Source organism: Condylura cristata, unplaced genomic scaffold, assembly GCF_000260355.1.
Source record: "Condylura cristata isolate star-nosed mole 26May11 unplaced genomic scaffold, ConCri1.0 scaffold00001, whole genome shotgun sequence".
NCBI classification, from domain to species: domain Eukaryota; kingdom Metazoa; phylum Chordata; class Mammalia; order Eulipotyphla; family Talpidae; genus Condylura; species Condylura cristata.
This window is the reverse complement of record NW_004567102.1, coordinates 48,620,244-48,639,665: the sequence shown is the minus strand read 5'-3', so window position 1 is coordinate 48,639,665 and position 19,422 is coordinate 48,620,244. Positions and strand designations below refer to the sequence as shown.

General features: G+C 34.1%; 1 protein-coding gene across 2 annotated transcripts in view; it reads left to right on the top strand.

The window, feature by feature from the left end:
- HACE1 (HECT domain and ankyrin repeat containing E3 ubiquitin protein ligase 1) overlaps positions 1–19,416 on the top strand; it is a 63,360-nt gene extending 43,944 nt beyond the window's left edge. For both annotated transcript variants that reach the window (XM_012724253.1, XM_004673731.2), the window contains exons 18-24: positions 942–1,091; positions 1,593–1,789; positions 9,844–9,975; positions 11,384–11,482; positions 11,763–11,833; positions 18,517–18,630; positions 19,146–19,416. In XM_012724253.1, the coding sequence (XP_012579707.1) occupies positions 942–1,091; positions 1,593–1,789; positions 9,844–9,975; positions 11,384–11,482; positions 11,763–11,833; positions 18,517–18,630; positions 19,146–19,248 (866 nt within the window). In that variant the 3' untranslated portion in view covers positions 19,249–19,416. The remainder of the gene's footprint in view (positions 1–941; positions 1,092–1,592; positions 1,790–9,843; positions 9,976–11,383; positions 11,483–11,762; positions 11,834–18,516; positions 18,631–19,145) is intronic.
- Positions 19,417–19,422: the final 6 nt, after the last annotated feature.

The window sequence follows — 19,422 nt, the reverse complement described above, 5'->3', positions numbered from 1 at the left end:
GGGTGAGAGGATTCACCAGGAACAGAGTGGGGAGCAGAACAGGTGGATCGACCAAGTACACTGCTGAGGGGAGCAGCAGGCGGGTCAGGAGAGGTCTGCCATGCCATGTGGCCACCTCCGGGGCAGGCGAGAATTGAACTCATGCAGAAGTGGCCTAAGCCTCTCAGTGCCGTGCTTTAACCCGCTGCACCACCAGGGAGGGCCCGATGCTGTATTTCTTAAGGAGAAAAAGAGTAGTGAATACCACTGCACTGAACAGATACAGAAGAGTGAGACAGTGTCTGTCCTAATTCACAGCTAGTAGGTGCTGCCGTACCGTATAGGAAATAGTGTGGATCTTTGTGTACTGTCTTTTAGTATTTCTGAAGGTCTCTCTGACACTTCTTCCAGCTGCTTTCAGTTAAAAGTATTCTCAGTTTTTTTCTTTGCAGACTTACTCTGATGAATCTGTGTGAACTGATGATTATCTTTTGAACTTTAATTCTAGCACCTATTATATAATCTACAAAAAACATTTCTCTGGCAGTTTAAACATACTGTAACCTTAGTTTGGCTAATGTTATATGTGAACTAAGTTATCTGCTTTGAAATGATCTCTCTTCTGTATACTGTTTCTTAAAAAGAAGTTATTTTGGCCCTCCCTGGTGGCTGGTGGCGTAGCGGGTTAAAGCACTGCACTACAAAGCTTAAGCCACTTCCGCATGAGTTCGATTCCCGCCTGCCCTGGAGGAGTCCACATGGTGAGGCACACCTCTCCTGACCCGCCCGCTGCTCTCCTCAGCAGTGTACTTCGTGGATCTGCCTGTTCTGCTCCCCACTCTGTCTCTGGTGAATCCTCTCACCCTCCGCATCTCTGGCCTGTACCCCAGTTCTATATGAATGAATAAATAAAATCTTTAAAAAAGAAGAAGTTATTTTGCCTTTTTTTTTTTTTTTAACAGGAACTACTTTTCAGCCTAATAGCAACTCCTATGTGAATCCTGATCATTTAAACTACTTCCGTTTTGCTGGACAGATCCTGGGATTAGCTTTGAACCATAGGCAGCTGGTTAACATTTACTTCACAAGATCATTCTATAAGCACATTCTTGGTATGGCTTTATTGTTATTTCTGTATGAATTTTACTTAAGGTAATTATTGTAGTCTTTAGGAAAATTTCATTTAAATGAAGTGGTGGCATTTTGGGTGAAATCAGTTTTTTAATATTGTAGAGTGTCTAGTATGTAAAGCATTTGGAAACTTGAGGGAGAGAAAAACCAATATATTAGAGGACATTTTTTTTAGCATGTGTTCTATTTATGCCAATCATGCATTTTATAAGAAGATTGTACTTAAGAGATTGTACTTTTCAAGGTGTACAATAACTTCCTGAATATCTATTTCAAAGAAAGAATACATTATAAAAATACAGAAGAAATGGAAATGTAAATTAACAGTTTCTAGGTTCAGGAGCTAGCATCCATTTAATCATGCCGAGTTGGATTGTTTTACAGTTCTATAAAGTAACTGTAGAGGGCAGTATTTTACCATTAAACAGATAAGGGAAGGCTGAACTATTTAGAGAATAACTGCTGTATGTTTGCATTTTTAGGCATTCCTGTAAATTACCAAGATGTGGCATCTATTGATCCAGAATATGCCAAAAATTTGCAGTGGATTTTAGATAATGATATTAGTGACCTGGGTCTAGAATTAACCTTTTCTGTAGAGACTGATGTGTTTGGAGCAATGGAAGAGGTGCCTTTGAAACCCGGGGGTGGAAGTATTCTTGTGACTCAAAATAACAAAGTAAGTATTGAAATTTTTATCTTTGCTATTGTTTCTAATTTGGTCCTCCTAGTTTGCTGATTACACTAAAGCTTCCTGGTACTAGCTGGGAAGACTTTTGCTGTTATAATTTCTTATAATAACAGATAAAGTGTTAACAAAACTATCAAATATCAAACTTTAACTTAGGAAGGATTTTTTCAGTGATATATTTGTTATGATGAGGTGACTCCTGAAACATCCTACAGGCAAGTTCAGCTGATTATATAAATTAGGCAATTGCATGTTGAAAAATTTGCTTAGCAATATTAGCTGTTATCAAGATCATAATTGTAATCATCACTACGACATACACTTCACAGTTTTACATAATCACTGCTATAGGTAGTTTAAAAGTACAATGTAAGAGTTTCAGTAAGAAATTTCAGAATTTTATACATGTTTTTGAGATACAATATATCTGTGAGACCTCTGAGCTTGATTTTTAAAAAACTTTATAGCCTGATTGTTGTTATCATATCTCATGTTCACACGTATTAATTTTAATTATTGGTGTATTAAATTTCACCGTTAAATGATAGTTTATAATATAGTTTCATCTTATGTTTTAATGTGTTATATATAGGAAATCAAAAGTCAGAAAATTTGGTTTTGAATTCCATTTCTGGTTAGCAGTCCATGGTTAAACAAGACTAAAATCCTGTTTTCCATTTCTGTAGTTGGATTTCATATATATATATATATATATCAAGAAAGCTTCAGAATCAACTAATTCTAAAAGTAGTATTTACTGAAATATTTTGTAGCCTAGAAATTTTATAAAATACATATTTTTTTAAGGCCAAAAAACTTAGCCACATTTTAACCTCTTTGAATAGCAGTTTTATGTTCTGTAAAACTGGGATAATACCTCCCATAGAATTGTTACTAGCATTTTATAAGCTGGAAAGTTCACCACAGAAGTTGGTTATTATTGGATGGTGTTCTATAAAAATAGGCTTTCAGTTTCAGATATATCAAGGAATGGGGACTAAATGTTAAACTATAGTTTGACTTTTCTGAAATTTGGATACTATACATATTTTTTAAAGTTTAATTTTTGAAAATAAAATCAGGAGCTCAGTTTTTAAACATTTACACTAACATATATTTTAATCTTTATTTTATACATGAGGACACTGGAACCTAAAGAGTTAATGGTAAAGCTGGGGCCCAAATCCAGGTCTTTTTGTAATTTCAGGTCTAAGGTTCTTTGTATTATTTGTAAAATTAATCATGTTGAAAAAGATCTCAACATGATTTTATTTTTTAAAAAAGATTATTTATAAAAGAACTAGGGTACAGGCCATAGGTGCAGGGGGTGAGAGGATTTGCCAGAGACAGAGTGGGAAGCAGAACAGGCAGATCCACTGAAACATACTGCTTAGATGAGCAGCGGGAGAAACAGGAGAGGTCTGCTGTGGCATGAGGTTCAGCTTTCTGGCTAGGGTTCAAACTCGTGTTGCAGTAGCTGTGGATAGCTTCATAGTGCTGTACTTAATTAACCTCTTGAGCCACTAAGGAAGCCCAAGATCTAAATGTTTTAATCTAGTGGGTCATATTAAGGTGTAGAGATTAAAATAGGAAATTTCTGAAATTTGTTTTTAAAATCTGTATGAGCTTGACAGTGAATGAAAATATTTTTAAAAATCATCCAGTTATAAATTATCCATCTTATAGTGCATTTATTATTTTATGTTACACTGGAGACCTCTGAACTAAGGATAAAAAAATCATAGAATCTTCATTGCAAGCAATCTCTAGATAAACTCAAGTTCACACTCATTCCTAAGTGTGAATATTATATCTGGTAAGTTGATTGGTCATGGCACTCCTCTCAGATATATTTTATACAGCAAAGCTGGAAGAGCTATTAATAATTGCATGATAGTTTACAGTCATACACACATCTCTGAAACAGCCTCCTTGTCACTATGATAGGTTTTTGCTTAGGTATTTTAAATAAATATACATTGTTTTGCATTTGTGCCTTTTATTGAAATCCATAAAGAAGTAAGAGACTAAATATCACACTGTGCTCACATTGAGGGTATGCCCTTCATTGTAGGTCTAGTCTGAGGTTGGAATGCTGTTGTAATAGTAACGAACTTGGAATTTTTGTTTCCAAGTTTAATACATTATTGTTTAGATATATGGGCTGATTGCTTCTTTGATTGCAGGCTTTTTTTTTAAATAATAGTTTATTTTTATATCATTTTATGCCTTTTTCCATCTCAGTTGTAATCCCCGTGGGTTTCCCATCACCAAATCACCCGTGTGCCATGACCATAGTCAAGTGCATTTGCCTCCCTGCACCGTTTTTGATCCTACTCCCCACCCAACCCCCGTAAAATGTCTCTGGTATATAGTTGTTCATTATTATTATTATTTTCTTCCCTGTACAGGCTTACTTTTTTAATGAGTAGTTTTGGTTCTTGAGATAAAAAGCAGGATCGTAATCATTAATTTGTAAATTCTCAGTTTCACTTTTTCTTCTGTATAGTAAATTGAATCTCTTAGTTTTCTAGTAAGAGTCAAATATAATTGTCTATCATATTGTTGATGCTTAAATAATATTTATTTAGTAGGCAACCTGATTAATTTAAAAAATTAAATCTTTCAGAATATACCTGTATTTTAAATTTGTCATTTGTTTTAAAGTTGTTGAGGTAATCAATTTATAAATACAATTTCAAGCCATGTTCTTTAAAGAAACTTGTTAATTTTAACATAAATTTCTGTCATGAGGTTTTTCTGTTACTTTAGGGTCAGCCTCTTATCTTTTTAGATATAATGTTTTAATTACCACATTCTGAGTTCACTGTGGAGAATTTGTAAGCATATTGAAACTTAAATGACTTGCCATGCTTATTAGTGAGAGGCTATGTAAGCTGATCTCCACATGGGGGAGGCATTTATTCTTAAATTTCATTGGAAGGTAATTAAAGAGTGAAGCCAGATAGATGAAAATACTTAGTTTAAAAAGTCGTATATTAAGTGCTTGCTTCGACACTACATATACTAAAAAGTAGTATATTAAATAAAAAAGCAACATAGGCTCAAAAATGTATTTCAATTCCACATTTGAAATATAGTGCTCATCTAAATTAATTTTGTATGTCAGCGATTTGTTTTAAAATCTAGAAAATATCCTCCATGTTTTGTTTTTGAAAATGATTGAATTAGCAACAGCTACATATTTACCTTTATTTTCATCTTAAATTTGTTTTCTGCTTTCATTTTTTTACCTTTGCTTTTCACTTTTAAATTCTTGACTGAGAGGTGAAATTGTAGAACCATAAAGTCCTTCTTTGAACTATAAAACCTTGAGCTTGAAGTGATAAGTTTTGCTGAGTTATTGGATTGTACCATCTAACTCTTAGAATGGAAGAGTAAGCTCATAAATAGTAAGTGTTAGCTCTTTTAGGCTGAGAGGGGAAGTAATGGGTTGGGGTGGGACAAGCTATCCAGGAATTGAGGAGGTAGCATGGAAGCTGGATTATGGAAGAGAATCATTAAGTGGTTAGATAGGAAGATAGAAGGGAGGAAAGAAATGCTTTGGATTTACAGGAAGGCATAGAGATAACAAAGGGTGAGTATTAGGGGAACCACAGGAAAATCAGAATTGTAGAATTTAACTTAGATTTCAGAGTAAATGAAGGGAGAAAATTTGGGATGGGGTGTTAGGGGGTAAGTCCTGATGAAAGGCTTTGCGGCTCTCCCTGGTGGCACAGAGGGTTAGGATGCAGCACTGCAGTTTAGCCACAGCCGCTTCAGTGTGAGTTCGGTGCTGGGGCACGGCAGACCTCTCCTGTCTCGCCTGCTGCTCCCCTTAGCAGTGTACTTCATCAGTCTGCCTGTTCTACTCCCCACTCTGTCTCTGGTGAAGCCTCTCACCGCCGCACACCTCTGTCTTGTACCCCAGTTCTGTATGCATAAATAAATCTTAAAAAAAAGTAAAGGCTTTGCATTCAGAATTAGGAATTTGAAAAATATTCTGAAAGCTATGAGGTTGATTGAGAGAATGTTGGAGAATGGGGTACCTTGATTGTATTTCTGTTTTCTTGGGAAAGCAACAATAACAGACTCAGCTTTAAGGGTGAAAAATGGATCAAACTTGTAATATTGGAGTCAAGGCTTCTTATGCGTGGTTATGACGGTTCTGGGGAGCATAAATGAGGGATTTTATAAGACAGTGGCAGTGAGGATGAAAAAAATGATAATACTTTTGAGGATATAGAATTCATAGAACTTAGTAATTGTTTGGGAATATGAGAAAGAAGGTTCAAGGAGAACAGCCATTTTTGTGAATTGGGCCCCACAATGACTGGTGGTTTTGCCATCCTTTTCATCTTTTCTTTTTTCATTTATTTTCTAGTTCTAACAATAGTTAACTACCACTTGTTAATTACTATGTGTATATTTCATGGTTTGAGATGTCTCTTCATTTTTCATACACTACTATAACAGCCTTTAGAGATGATTATTTCTACTTATTTAGTGTGGTAACAATTTTAACATTAAAATCATATAACATTTACTATGTTCTTATAATGTGCTGGGCACTGTTTATCTGAATATATAATTTAAATAGTTCTTTGAGAGGTGTAGGTTTCCTGTTGTACAGGCAAGGAGACTAAGGTATTAAAAGACTAAGTAGCATCCTCCAAATCACATGGAGGTAGAGCTAGGATTTGAATCAAGGTAGTCTATAAATTTGAAGCCCCGGTTTGTATTTTTGTCCAGTGACTCAAAATAGTAACTGGTGGGCCTTCAGTTTAAATTGAGGTGTCTATGATTGTTTGATGTTAGGGCTCTCTTTCAGTAAAATGCAGTGAATATGAACAGGGTGACAAATTTATTATGTTTGTTGAATTATATAATTTAATATGTTCCCCCATCATTTTGATTTGGTAAATACACATTGCATTTTACCGCTACCCTCATTTGATTTACTTAGCAAAAACATTTTGCACAGACAAGCACAAAATACAGTCTGGTGTAGATAGATTATTGACTTAAGTGGATTCCTTATTTGCATCTTCAGGAAAGTATATTAGGAGAGATGTATTTATTACTCTGAAATTTTTTAGAACAGTGCAGGTCTAAATTTTTCTTTGTTGAGTGTATGTGTGTATTATTTGATGGGGTTTTAAATTATCGTTAGTATCTTCCTATCTAGAAGGAGAACTTTTTTTTTTTTAAAAGAAAAATGATTTCCAAAATGTCAGTTTTCAACATTACCACTACCCCTCCAGTTCAAAGCCTAAAAAGAAGTAAATATTTTTGAGGAAGGTTTTTAGGGGGTAATATTATCCATTCCATATATTCAGAAGAATAGGAGATTACTTAAAAGTATTTCTGTAACTAGACTTATAATTTAAATAGACCATAATATTTGCAGGTAGAATCTCATTAAAGCTTTTATTTTTATTTTCCTCCCTTTTAGCTTAGTAACTATTGCAAACCTACCTAACAATCATGTTACCAAGTTTAGAGATTGAGTTAAATTTCCTTTGTTTATGCTTTTAACCTTTTCACTGTGCTGAAGCTTTTTTAGTTGAAAACTTTCTATGTATTAATGTAACAGTTTCATCAGTATAGTTACTCAGATTCTTTAATGTCGTTAATTCTCCAGTTTAATTCTGTAGCATTTATTGATAATACTATTTTATGCCCTCAAAGAATGAACAACAAAAACTTAGTAGGACAGGTAACAATTTCTAGGATATGCTGTCTATGGGGAGTAACAGTTTGCTCATCGCAAAGTTATGTCATCTCTTCTAGTACCTTAAAACAAATTGAGAATTTAGATTTGGTTTATCTTTAATGTTGAGTTGTGCAGTGCATTTTAACAGTGTTTCATAGAGTGATTGTCATTTTTACTTCCTGTATTTTCTTAAAGCATATAACATACTTTATGTAGTTATGTAAGGGCAGAAAGTATGTGGATAAGTTACATGGATGCCTTCAAAGGTGATGGGACTGCAGCCAGTGTATTTGTCTATAATATATACTGTCAAAATAATAGTACGTAGTAGTAATGAATGTTCATAGTAGTAATTCACAGTATCCAGAAAATGCTAATTTGTGTTAACCTCTTTTTTGAAGGTGAGCTGTTTAAGGAGACCAAGAAACATTTTGGATGCTTTTAAATTGAGATAATTTTTCTACTAAGCATCCTTTACCAAACAACTTGAGGATTTTTGATGGCTAGGATTTTATTAATTTACTTAAAAATAACTTATCTCAAGATTCACCACATTTAAATTACAACAATATGGAGGCTGGTAGCTGAAGGGGGGTTGATTAAAAAAAATTATATCTAGTAACTGTGGGCCAGAATTAATGAAATAAATGTGGAAAATAATACTGGAAGGGCACATGTGAGGAAAGATTAGTGTATTTGTGAGTGTTTATTTTTTTTAAAAAATCAAATGTATGAAATAATAGGAATTAGTTGATAATAAATGTATACTGCTCTTATAAATACAGAATACAGTAGCATATTAAAATAGGCAGAGTATTCTCAAGTAATTCATAAATCTGTTACTTTCATCCTTCATAATTTGTTATAGTCTTGAGCAGTGTTTATTGAATTGGGCCTTAAGATTATATTATATTATTTCTTGGGTTGGGCTCTGAAAATTTACTTGATGTTTATGTTTGATTGTTGGTACACATTTCTGTCCCTAGTAACTAACTGTGTGTAAGTGATTAATTCCTATATTCGATAAAAACCTTGGCTGGTTAGGAGTGGAATATGGGGTTGAGAGTAGACTGATGGCAAGGATGGCGGTGTTCCCTGTGTCAGACTGCAGAAGGAGCCAGTGGGATTTGGGGAATGGTGTGAGGAGTCCACGGTGAAACTTCTGTAGCTCTGAGACATATGGTGAATTCATAGCCATATATGTACAGGCTGGCTCAGTGCCTGTGAAGTGTATTTTGGAAACAGAGCTCAAATTAGTTCCAAAATAGAAGAAAGGGACCTAAAATAGTTTTCTCGATGGAGGTAAGATGTAGGCTTAAAAAATATCTAGCTGTTTTATGGTGTGAGAATTCATTGTAGTCTGAGCCAAAATACATTCTTTTTTACCAGTAAAATCTTAAGTGACACTACTTGCTATGACACTGATGATGATATATTTAAAAATAAAATGTGTGAAAGTTTATCTTAACCCAGAATCAAGCAGCTGTGTTTAAAAAGGCTACTTTATGAACTTTGTGTATGCATAAATGAATTTGATGAATGTGTGTATTTATCACTTATTTTTGGTGTTGGGTGTTTAACACTTTACAAAGTGACTGCTTCTTTTTTTAAGGTATTTGTGATCTATACTGTTTAGACAAAACAGAGACCCAGACTACAAAGAGATTGTGTTCTGATGAGACATTTCAGTCAGAGACATCAGGGTGTACAAAGACACTTGAATAAGTTTGTGTTCTTAGCAATAGAGTGAATGAACAAAGAGGGAAATGGAAGGAAATGAGACAAAGCAGCGGCTAGATTGATCATTTAGGGTCTTATAAGACTAAGAAAGGAGTTCGGATTTTACTTTCTTCATGGGAAGTCATGGTAGGGTTTGGAGCAGGAGAGTTTACATATTCTGAATTATCTCTCTATCTCTATCTCTCTCTCTCTTCTAAAATCACTCAGTTGTGTTGAGAAGAAATAGTACAAAGAGAATGGGAACAGGGACTCCAGAGGTTCTAGTAACCCAGGTGAGAAATGATGACAACTTGGACCAGAGTGCTAGATATGGTAGTGAGATAAGGTCATATTGATGATATTTTTCAAAAGGCGATCTGATAGCACTAGCTGGCATGAAAAGAAATCATAGGTGTTTGAGTCCTAAGATTTTGACTAGCTTATTGAAAGATTTAACTAGCTTATTGAAAGTTCATTTATTGGTGTGCTGATGTATATGAATATTGGTGCCAAATTAATTCTAAGCCATATCTCTTAAATGAGAGATTATTATATCAACATCTTATGTATGAAAAATTAAAGACATCATGAAAATTTTCTTTTATAGGCAGAGTATGTCCAGCTTGTTACTGAACTTCGAATGACAAGAGCTATTCAGCCTCAGATCAATGCTTTTTTACAGGGCTTTCATATGTTCATTCCACCCTCCCTCATACAACTTTTTGATGAATATGAATTGGTAAGGAAAAACAACAGTTCTTTTTTTGTTACATAGCAATACAAAACTCCGTTGATGTAACTGTAGTAATTTTGGTGTGCTATGATAAATGGAATAACATATAGTAAGACATGATATTTAGAAGTGGGTTATATGATTTGTGCCTCAGCTTCCCTTAAGCTTTACAACCATATTAGCTATTTCTTAATGTGAAATGGAATCAGGTGATGATAAAAATGGAATATGTTCCATAGTGTTCAGTTTGGCAGATGTTCAAGACCAGTCTTCCCAAAAGTAATATTTACATAACTTCTGAATTTGTTTGGTCATATGGAGTCAAGGAGGCTGATACTAACACTTGTACTTCCAAAAAGGAGAATTAAGTTAATTTTTCTTGTATTTGTGTTATCTAACTTCTTATTTTACTATATATATGTCTGTTTCTTCATTTCATACTCATGTGGTATATACTTTGCCTATCTATAATCTGTAGTGAGTGTTTTGTTTTGCTCCTTAATTTGTCTCTCTTTCATTATGCTCTAAAGGGATTTCTTATTTTGTGTGACTTATGTCTATACTTTGCCTCATTTTGTTTTTTATTTCATGTTTGGTAATTATTTTTAACCTCTTTGACTTGTTTAAGTCTTAATAATAAACACAGTAGCTTAAATAGAGCGCTCTTATTAAAGTATAATTTACGATAGTAAGTACTAGATCAACAGAAAAATACCACCTTTCAGTTTTTATTTTGTTCATAGATTAGTTTTGCCCATGCTTTCATTTTAGTATTTAAATAAATACAATGGTATGTCCCTTTAATTATACCCCCCACCACCCAGTATTTTCAGCACTTTCCTGGGGAAAAAAAAAAAGCTAGTTGAGAGTCATAAGAAAAATTGTACCTTGGGGAATGTTGACTTTAAATAATCTGAATTACACAACAGAGTTCTTAAAAGACCTGAATCTCTTCTAACAAATAAGAACTTATTATTATATTGCTTCCTTTTTTCCTAGCTTAATCCAGCTGTTGTTCAGGTCTTTGTTATGACTTCATGTTGAGCGTACAGTTTCTTTATAGAATTTAATAAATATCTGAAATAAAAATATGACAAAAAATAATGTTCATGAAATTATTGTACAATAAAACTTGTAAGTTTACTTATAAAATGATTGTCTCTGGTGTTTTAATTAAATTATATCAATATGGAGATGTCATAAAATCTCCAGTATTTAAGTTTGTCAGTATTAAGGGTTTTATTTTCCAGGTAGTATAGTAGTTTTTATTGATGACATGCAGAAATTGTCACAAAAATAAATCAGTTTTACGTGGGATTAGTTTCCAATTAAGACAACTTTACTATTTAAATGTAATTGCTCCCCTCCCCCCCCCAAAGAAGATTAATGAAATAACTTCTCTTTCTCCCCAAAGGAGCTGCTGCTTTCTGGCATGCCAGAAATTGATGTGAGTGATTGGATAAAAAATACAGAATACACAAGTGGCTATGAAAGGGAAGATCCAGTTATTCAGGTAAAGCCTCTCTAGAGCTTAGAATGAAGTTTTGCCATTTAATTTTGTAAGCTTTTCAGCACGATTGGATGGAAACCTACATTAATTAACAAAGTAAAGTTTTTCCCTAAATTCTTCTCATGGGAATATTGCATATGAATGCTTTGTATAAAATCATTTTTGATAAATGAGTTTTGTAGAATAAAATATGCCTTATGCATATTGCATATTTCCCTGGTATTAGCAGTCTACAGTTGCTCTGAAATATGTGCTAAGTTTTTTTTATTGTTCTTGTTGTTAGTGGTTCTGGGAAGTTGTGGAAGACATTACTCCAGAGGAGAGAGTGCTTCTCTTGCAGTTTGTTACTGGCAGGTAAAACGTGTTTTTATGATAATGTGGAAAGAATTTTAATGTATTCCGTTTCTTAATGGCTTAGAGATAAACAATCAAGATGAATTATTTCTCTGAGTTGCCAGTTTCTCACCTCCCTTTCCACTCTTTTAGGTAGTAAACATGGATTTATTTAGGCATTAAAGATAAAACACATGTAGTACTCAGTAAATGTTTATTTAATGTATATAATAATAAACTGCTAATCAGGATATTAGAATGTATATTGTACTTTATAACTTGGTAATCTTCATTTTGTAGGTAAGCTAATGACAGTAGTCACATTTCTCTTGTGTGTTGCTAAATAACACAGACAGATATGTACCCATGATACATATGATACTCATATGCAGTGATTTTTCTCTAGTACTTATCAAACATCTCACCACTTATGGCCTAAAAAAATCCGTGATACTGCACTTTGAAAATTCTGTTTTAGAACTAATTAAATATAATAGAAAACTAGATGCTTTTAAGTTATATTTCTGAAAGATGGGGGAAAAGGCCTTTTTTTACTCTTGATAACTCAGAATTTCATCTGTGCACCTTTATTTATAAAAAATATGGCTTATTTTTGAAATTATATCATTCTTCTAGGGAAGTTGGAACAGATAGAAAATAAGAAAAATACCCCCGCAATAATCATAAATATTTTAATGTACTTGCATTTCTTTATTTTTTCTATTTTAAAAACAAAATTGAGTGTATTTCTATATAAAGTATATGTATAATTTAAAGTTCATTATTTTCTAATTTTAATAATTACTGAGAATGGAGACTAGATAGAAGAAAATGAAAATTCCATTAAAGTAATTACACTGTTCAGAGATAACACTGTTAACATTTTGCTTTATATTCTTAGCTTTCAACTATATAGAAAAATAGTTGAAAAATTCTCAGAATTTAAAAAAAAACATGAATATTCACAGATTTTTGACTAAAGATATAAGACAAATGTTAGGTTTTATTTTTTTCATTCTTAGTACTAAGAAATAATCAAAAACTTGAGTAATTAAAATTATAACTTAAAAACATAGTTACAAAGTTATATGTTGGAAGTAGGACAATTCAGATAAGAGAAAAAGATAACTTCTATTCTCAGTTTTCTAAAGATAATCACCATTACCATTTTGGTTATTTTGTAATTTTTCCCATCTATATGAATTTCTACTTTTTAAAAATGTTATTCCTATTTTATAACTTTTGAATTTAACTGTATTATTTAAAGTTATTCCATTTATAGATCTACTTTTATTTTCTTTGTTTTTCACTGTCCATTATATTTATTAATCATGGAAATACAAATTAAAACTGCAACAAGATAGCACCTTACACACAAGGGACCAAAATGCAGCAGTAACAAAAGTTGATGTGGATAAGGAACAACTGCCAATCTCGTGTATGTGTGTGTGTATATATATATAAAATAATGTAAAATTTTAAAACTATTTTGGAAAACAGTCTGACACTTTACTATAAATTTACTAGTAAAATCAACATAACACCCAACAGTTTTATTCCTAGAAATTTACCTGAGAGAAATGAAAAGATAAGTTCACACAAAGACCTGGAAATAAATGTCCTTTCAGAGCATTTTTCATAGTGATCCCATACAAAAACAATCCAAATGTTCATTAATAATTGTATGGATAATCAAAGTGTGATATGTTTATACAAAAAAATACCACCTACCAATTAATACCAATTAAAAGCAGTCACATTGTTTCACAGAAATAAATATAAAAAGTATTACCTAATACACAGTGATCTGAGTTTTAAGGTGCTCCCTATTCTCCTGTTTATGATCATCCTTAGTTGATAGTCACCTTTATTGTTAATTGTTGCTGTTTATGAATAATGCTAACAAATATGGAATCCTTGTATACTTATCGGCTCTTTTGACTATAGGATAAATTCTTAGAGTAGAAATTTTTGAGTATAAAAGCATGTGAACTTTTACAACTTTGATATTACTGTGCACTTATCCTTCAGAGAGGTAGTCACATCAACAGGAAACGAGAGGAGGGTCTTTTACTTTTATTATATTGATACAGGGTATATTTGTCTTGATTTTCATCTAATTTCTTGCATAACTTTTATCATGTGGATTGCTTATTTTGTGCACTTTATACTGTCACTTGCAGAAATTCACTTTTAAATGTTCTTTATTGGGAACACTATATATCTCTTAGTTTGTCTTGCTTTTAACCTTATGTTAAACATATAGATTTACATATGATTTAAATTATAACTTGTAACTTATGTTGCAGGTTGATTATCAGTATTCTTCCTTACTGTTTTCATAATTCTTCCATATTCCCAAGATTGTATGTTCATGCTTTTTCACATTTTTCCCATACCATTTACAGTTTGTTTTAATATTCCAATTTTTGAACTTATTTTTGGTTTTTGTTGTGAGATAGGGCTCTTATTAAATAGTTTCTGCATAAATCCTATTTAATGAATTATTATATTTCCCCCTGTGATTTGGTTGGTAGGAGTTTAAAAATGCAGAAAACAATTATAGATGGTCCCTAACTTGACTTTATGGTGTGAAAACTACACATTCACTAGAATGTGCAGATCTCTCTCATGATACTGGGCGGTGGTAGTGCGCTATGGCCGTTAGCATTTCGGCAGTGATGTTTTCAGTGTACAGAGGGTTTATGGGGACATAATCCTTTCTTAAGTCAAGGAGATCTGTATTCAAGTTCTCTGGTACTAAAAATATCTATTAAGTTGCTGCTCTCATAGAATAAAAAAATACATGGTATAGGAGTACACAGTACCCTTCATTCTCAATAGTCATTATTAAAAAGAATTTCACTATTATTTAATTGACCATGAAGTATAATATGTGAATTCATTTAAACTGAGATGAAGTATATGTGTAGTTTAAAGGAAACAATACATCTTCAGATGTACAACGTCACCTTTTCAGGTTTAGTCTAAATAGAGTTCTTATTTTAAATTCCATCTAAATCTAACTTCCTTCAGACCTTAATTTTCCTTTGATCTGCATGTGATTTAGCAGCTCCAGGTGACCACAAATTTTTAAGGGGTGTGTTCTCTGGAAGGGATTTGGCCATCCATGTTCACCAAGGCAAAGGAAGTAGATTCTTAGTGTAAAAGATTTTTAATAGAATTGGTGGGCACAGAAAGAGAGAGAAGAAAGGTTTACAAAAAATAGTTTCCTAATAAAATTTATTATCACCTCATGTACTTGAAAGATTTCCGCAAGTCGAAGGTATCTTCTGACAGAAAAACACAGGAAAGCATTTATGTAGGTAGATCCTGGAGAACTAAGATAAAAGGAGAGGCTCAGACTTCCAATTGTACCACATAGTCCCACATGAAGTCAGGATGATGACTGCCATGATCTCTGCCAAAGACCTAAAGCAGTCTCTGCACATGTGTCTCCTCTGAGGCTCCTTCACTGCTCTACTTCCCTTTGTATAGCTCTCTCCATTTGGGAGGTTTGGCTTGTGGCATGCTGGCAGTTGTAGTCTGAGGTGACTGCATCTAAGCAGGGCAAGGAAAATAGATACCTCTTGTTCATGAAGGTCTATCTGTGACACCTCTATATTAGACCCCTAAACATTAGAATAGGTATAGCACTTGCCACTTTAAATAGGAAGTAAGTATTCTATTTAATTATTTTTTCTTACACACACGAGAGCTTGATGAGCCTAAAGATCTACTGATGACAGGTATGGGACCCAGTCAAATTTGTACTTTTGTGACTATCAGCATGTAGAACAGTTTCTTCCCTACCTCCCCCACCCCCCAGAGATTTATTTATTTTTGTACAGAAGAACTGAGATGTAGACTAGAGATGCCTGGGGGAAAGTGGATTCACCAGAGACAGAATGGGGAGCAGAACAGATAGATGTATTGCAATATATCACTGAAGGGAGCAGCAGGCAAGGTAAGAGAGGTCTGATGCACCATGCGTATCACCTCTCTGGCCAGTGATCAAACACAAGTCTTCCACAGTGGTAGTGCTAAGACTTAATCACTAGGCCACCATGGAGGCACCCAGGACAGTTTCAATGTAGATATTATAGCTGGGAAATATTTTAGTTTTTAAGCTTACTTTTAAATTTTAGTTACATGGGTGGTGGCACAATGGTTTAAACTGCAGCATTGTGAAGCTGTCCGCAGCCACTGCAGCACGAGTTTGATCTCAGGCCAGGCATGTGACCCACATGGTGCAGCAGACTCTCTTGTCTTGCCCACTGCTCTCCTCAGCATTGTATTTCTGTCACTCTGCCTGTTCTGTTCCCTACTCTGTCTCTGGTGAATCCTCTCACTCCCTGCACTTCTGCCCTGTATGCATAAATAAATAAATCTTTCAAAAAATTTAGTGACTTGGAAGACATTATTAATCATCCTGATACTGTGATTTTTCTGATAATGAGTGTCTAAGTGTCAAGGCTTATTTTTTTGTATCTAGTCCAAATAAAATATGTGTTTGTCATTTTAATTTCTACCTTTATGGGAAATTGAGAACAGTTTGGCCTTCTCTCCTTTATCACTTTTGGTCATCTTTGTTAATTTTTTTAGATAAAGGTGTTTTTAGAGAATCATTTATAATGGGTTGTTAACTTTTTCCCCTATAGTAAGTATCATCTGTGATTGCAAGTAAATACTGTTGCATTTTTGATGGTGGTTTTAGTGTTTGTGATAAAAAATAAATATTTGTTTTAAAACACAAAATAAGACATTTTAGTCATTTTTTTAAGAAAAAGATTTATTTATTCATACAGAACTGGGGTACAGGCCAGAGGTGCAGGGGCGATGAGAGGCTTCACCAGAGACAGAGTGGAGAGCAGAACAGGCCAACTGATGAAGTACACTGCTGAGGGAAGCAGCAGGCTGTTCTGGAGAGGTCTGCCATGCCTGGATCACCTCCAGGGCGGGGATCAAACTCATGCTGAAGTGGCTTTATCTTCTTAGTGCTGTGCTTTAACCTGCTGCGCCACCAGGGAGGGCCCATTTTAACTATATTTTTAAGTACAGTTCAATGACATTAAGTAGTTTCACATTATTTAAAACCATCATTGTCATCCATCTCCTGGACTTTATCTTCTTCAGCAGAAACTGTACCTGTTAAATACTAATTTCCCACTTACCTTCCCCTAGACCCTGACAGCCACTGTTCTACTCTATGTCTCTCTGAATATGACCACTCTAGATATATTTTGTATAAGTGGAACAGACACTATTTGTCTTCTTGTGATTGATCTGTTTTACTTGGTATAATGCTTTCTAGAGTTATCCAAGCTATAGTATATGTCAGAATTCCCTTTCCTTATAAAGCTGAATCTCATTCCATTGTATATGTGTATCACATTTTTCTTTATCCCTTCATGTTTGAATGGTCAGTTGGGTTGCTTCCACCTTTTTACTATGTGGTTAATACTGCTAGGAACATGAATATGCAGATAGCTCTGTGATTGTTTTCAGTTCTTTGGCTATATATCATAATTCTGTGTTTAAATTCTGACAAACTACATTACTGTTTTCCACAGTGGGTATAACATTTCACGTTCCGCCAGCAATGCAAGAGGGTTCCAGTTTCTGCATATTCTTTCCAATATTTGTTTTCTTATAATGGGCCTTCTAATGTGAAGGAAGTGGTATCTCCTTGTGGTTTTGATTTAACCCAGTTACACTAAGCCATTTTGCACCACAAGTCCCACTATACACACAAGAGAGGCAGGGAACATGGTGCCTCCCCTTAAGAGAGGTATACCTGTAAATGATTATATCCTGCATAGTGATGTACTCAAGGTTAAGTTTTTAAGGGATGTGTTTAATGATGTGTTTAGCTTTAAGTATTAGTCTTCCTGTGGTCTCCTTTTGTTAGGTGACATTTAAAAAAATGTACCTGACACTTCTCTGAAAAGAAAAATGTGAAGAATTTTCTTGTTTTCCCACTGAAAAAAGAAACTCTAATCCTTAGATAATTTTCACAAATAGGAAAATTACCCGGGTTACATGTTTGAGCATGTGTTGCTTAAATAAATAAATATTTACTTAGCAAATATTTAAAAAAAAATTTTGCATAGAATAACTGGACTGTAGGCCAGAGGTGGGAGGATGTGGTGGTGAGCCGATTCACCAGAGACAAGAGTAGGGAGCAGAATAGGTGGATTTGCTGAAATATACTGTTAAGGGGAGCAGCAGGCAAGACCCATATGTGGGTGAACTCCCTGGCCAGTGGTCAAACTCAGGCCACAGTGGTAATAGTGTTAAGACTTAACCCCTGGACCACCACAGAGGCCCCATTTAGCAAATACTTAATGGATGCCTACTATATAATAGTCATTTTGCTATCCCTGGGATACAAATTCAGATGACACATTTGGACCCTCAGACCACTTCCAGTTCAGTAGGTATAGAAACAAAATGATTGCACCTTCAGTATGCTAAATGCAGTAATAGGGGTACCTGCTGTGGCCACTTGAAAGCATATTATGGCCCAGAAATATAGAGGGATGTCTTAGCAACTGGTCACAAGCCACTTCTAGTGGAGTTGGAGTTTTACAAATTCAGAGTGTTCTTGTTAGTGTACATATATTTAGCTAACTTAGATTTTGAAAATATGTAGCACAAAGATTTTCCTTTCTTGATTACAACTTACTAAGATGAACTCTTAGTTCCAGAGTCCCACATGGTGGATTTGCTAACATCATGGGTGGAAGTGGATTACAAAACTTTACAATCGCTGCTGTGCCCTATACACCAAATCTTCTACCAACTTCAAGCACATGGTATGTTAAGTTGTTTTGTTTAAATGAATTGTGATTTGTTTTGATTAACTGAATATCAGAGGTCTAATTGCTATATTGCTGCATTGGAGAGGAAAACTTCCAACTGTGAACTCCAGTCAGCATTTTAGAGTAACTGATAAGTTAAGTAGCTTCATAATTCCTTGCCCTCCTCTTTTTTGGTGGGGATGTTCATTAGGGAAACTACCTACCTGTAAATTAATTGAAGTTACATTGTCTTAAGTGTCAGAGTTAGACCATTACTTCAAACTAAATTACCCCATTGCTTACCTATTTTAGGCTGAAACTTATCTTCTTCCACTGCATTTGCATGCTAACAGAAACTGCAATGCAGAATTTTTTTTTTTTTTTAAATACTACTTCAGGGTTTTCCAATTTGAATGCAAATTTGAAAGGGTGGTTTTATGTTAATTTTGAGTAGTGTTTTCACTGCTAGACAAAGCAATCAGAAATTTCATAGAATTTCTATTTAATGGTGTTATATTTTTCTCTTAAAGCATCAACATGCTCAAGTTACCTGAATACCCAAGTAAAGAAATACTCAAGGACAGACTTCTTGTGGCACTACACTGTGGCAGCTATGGTTATACAATGGCATAATGAAGCCTGGAAAACTCATCTGACTACTGATGTACAATTCAGAGTGGCAGAAGTAATTTAGGAACCTGTCAACAGAAAAGCAGCCTAAATGTAGCCCATAGGCAGGGCTGATGTTTAAAATTCATAAAGGATCAGGTTTTTCTCCCCTCCACCCTTTTTCTTTTCTTTTTTTTT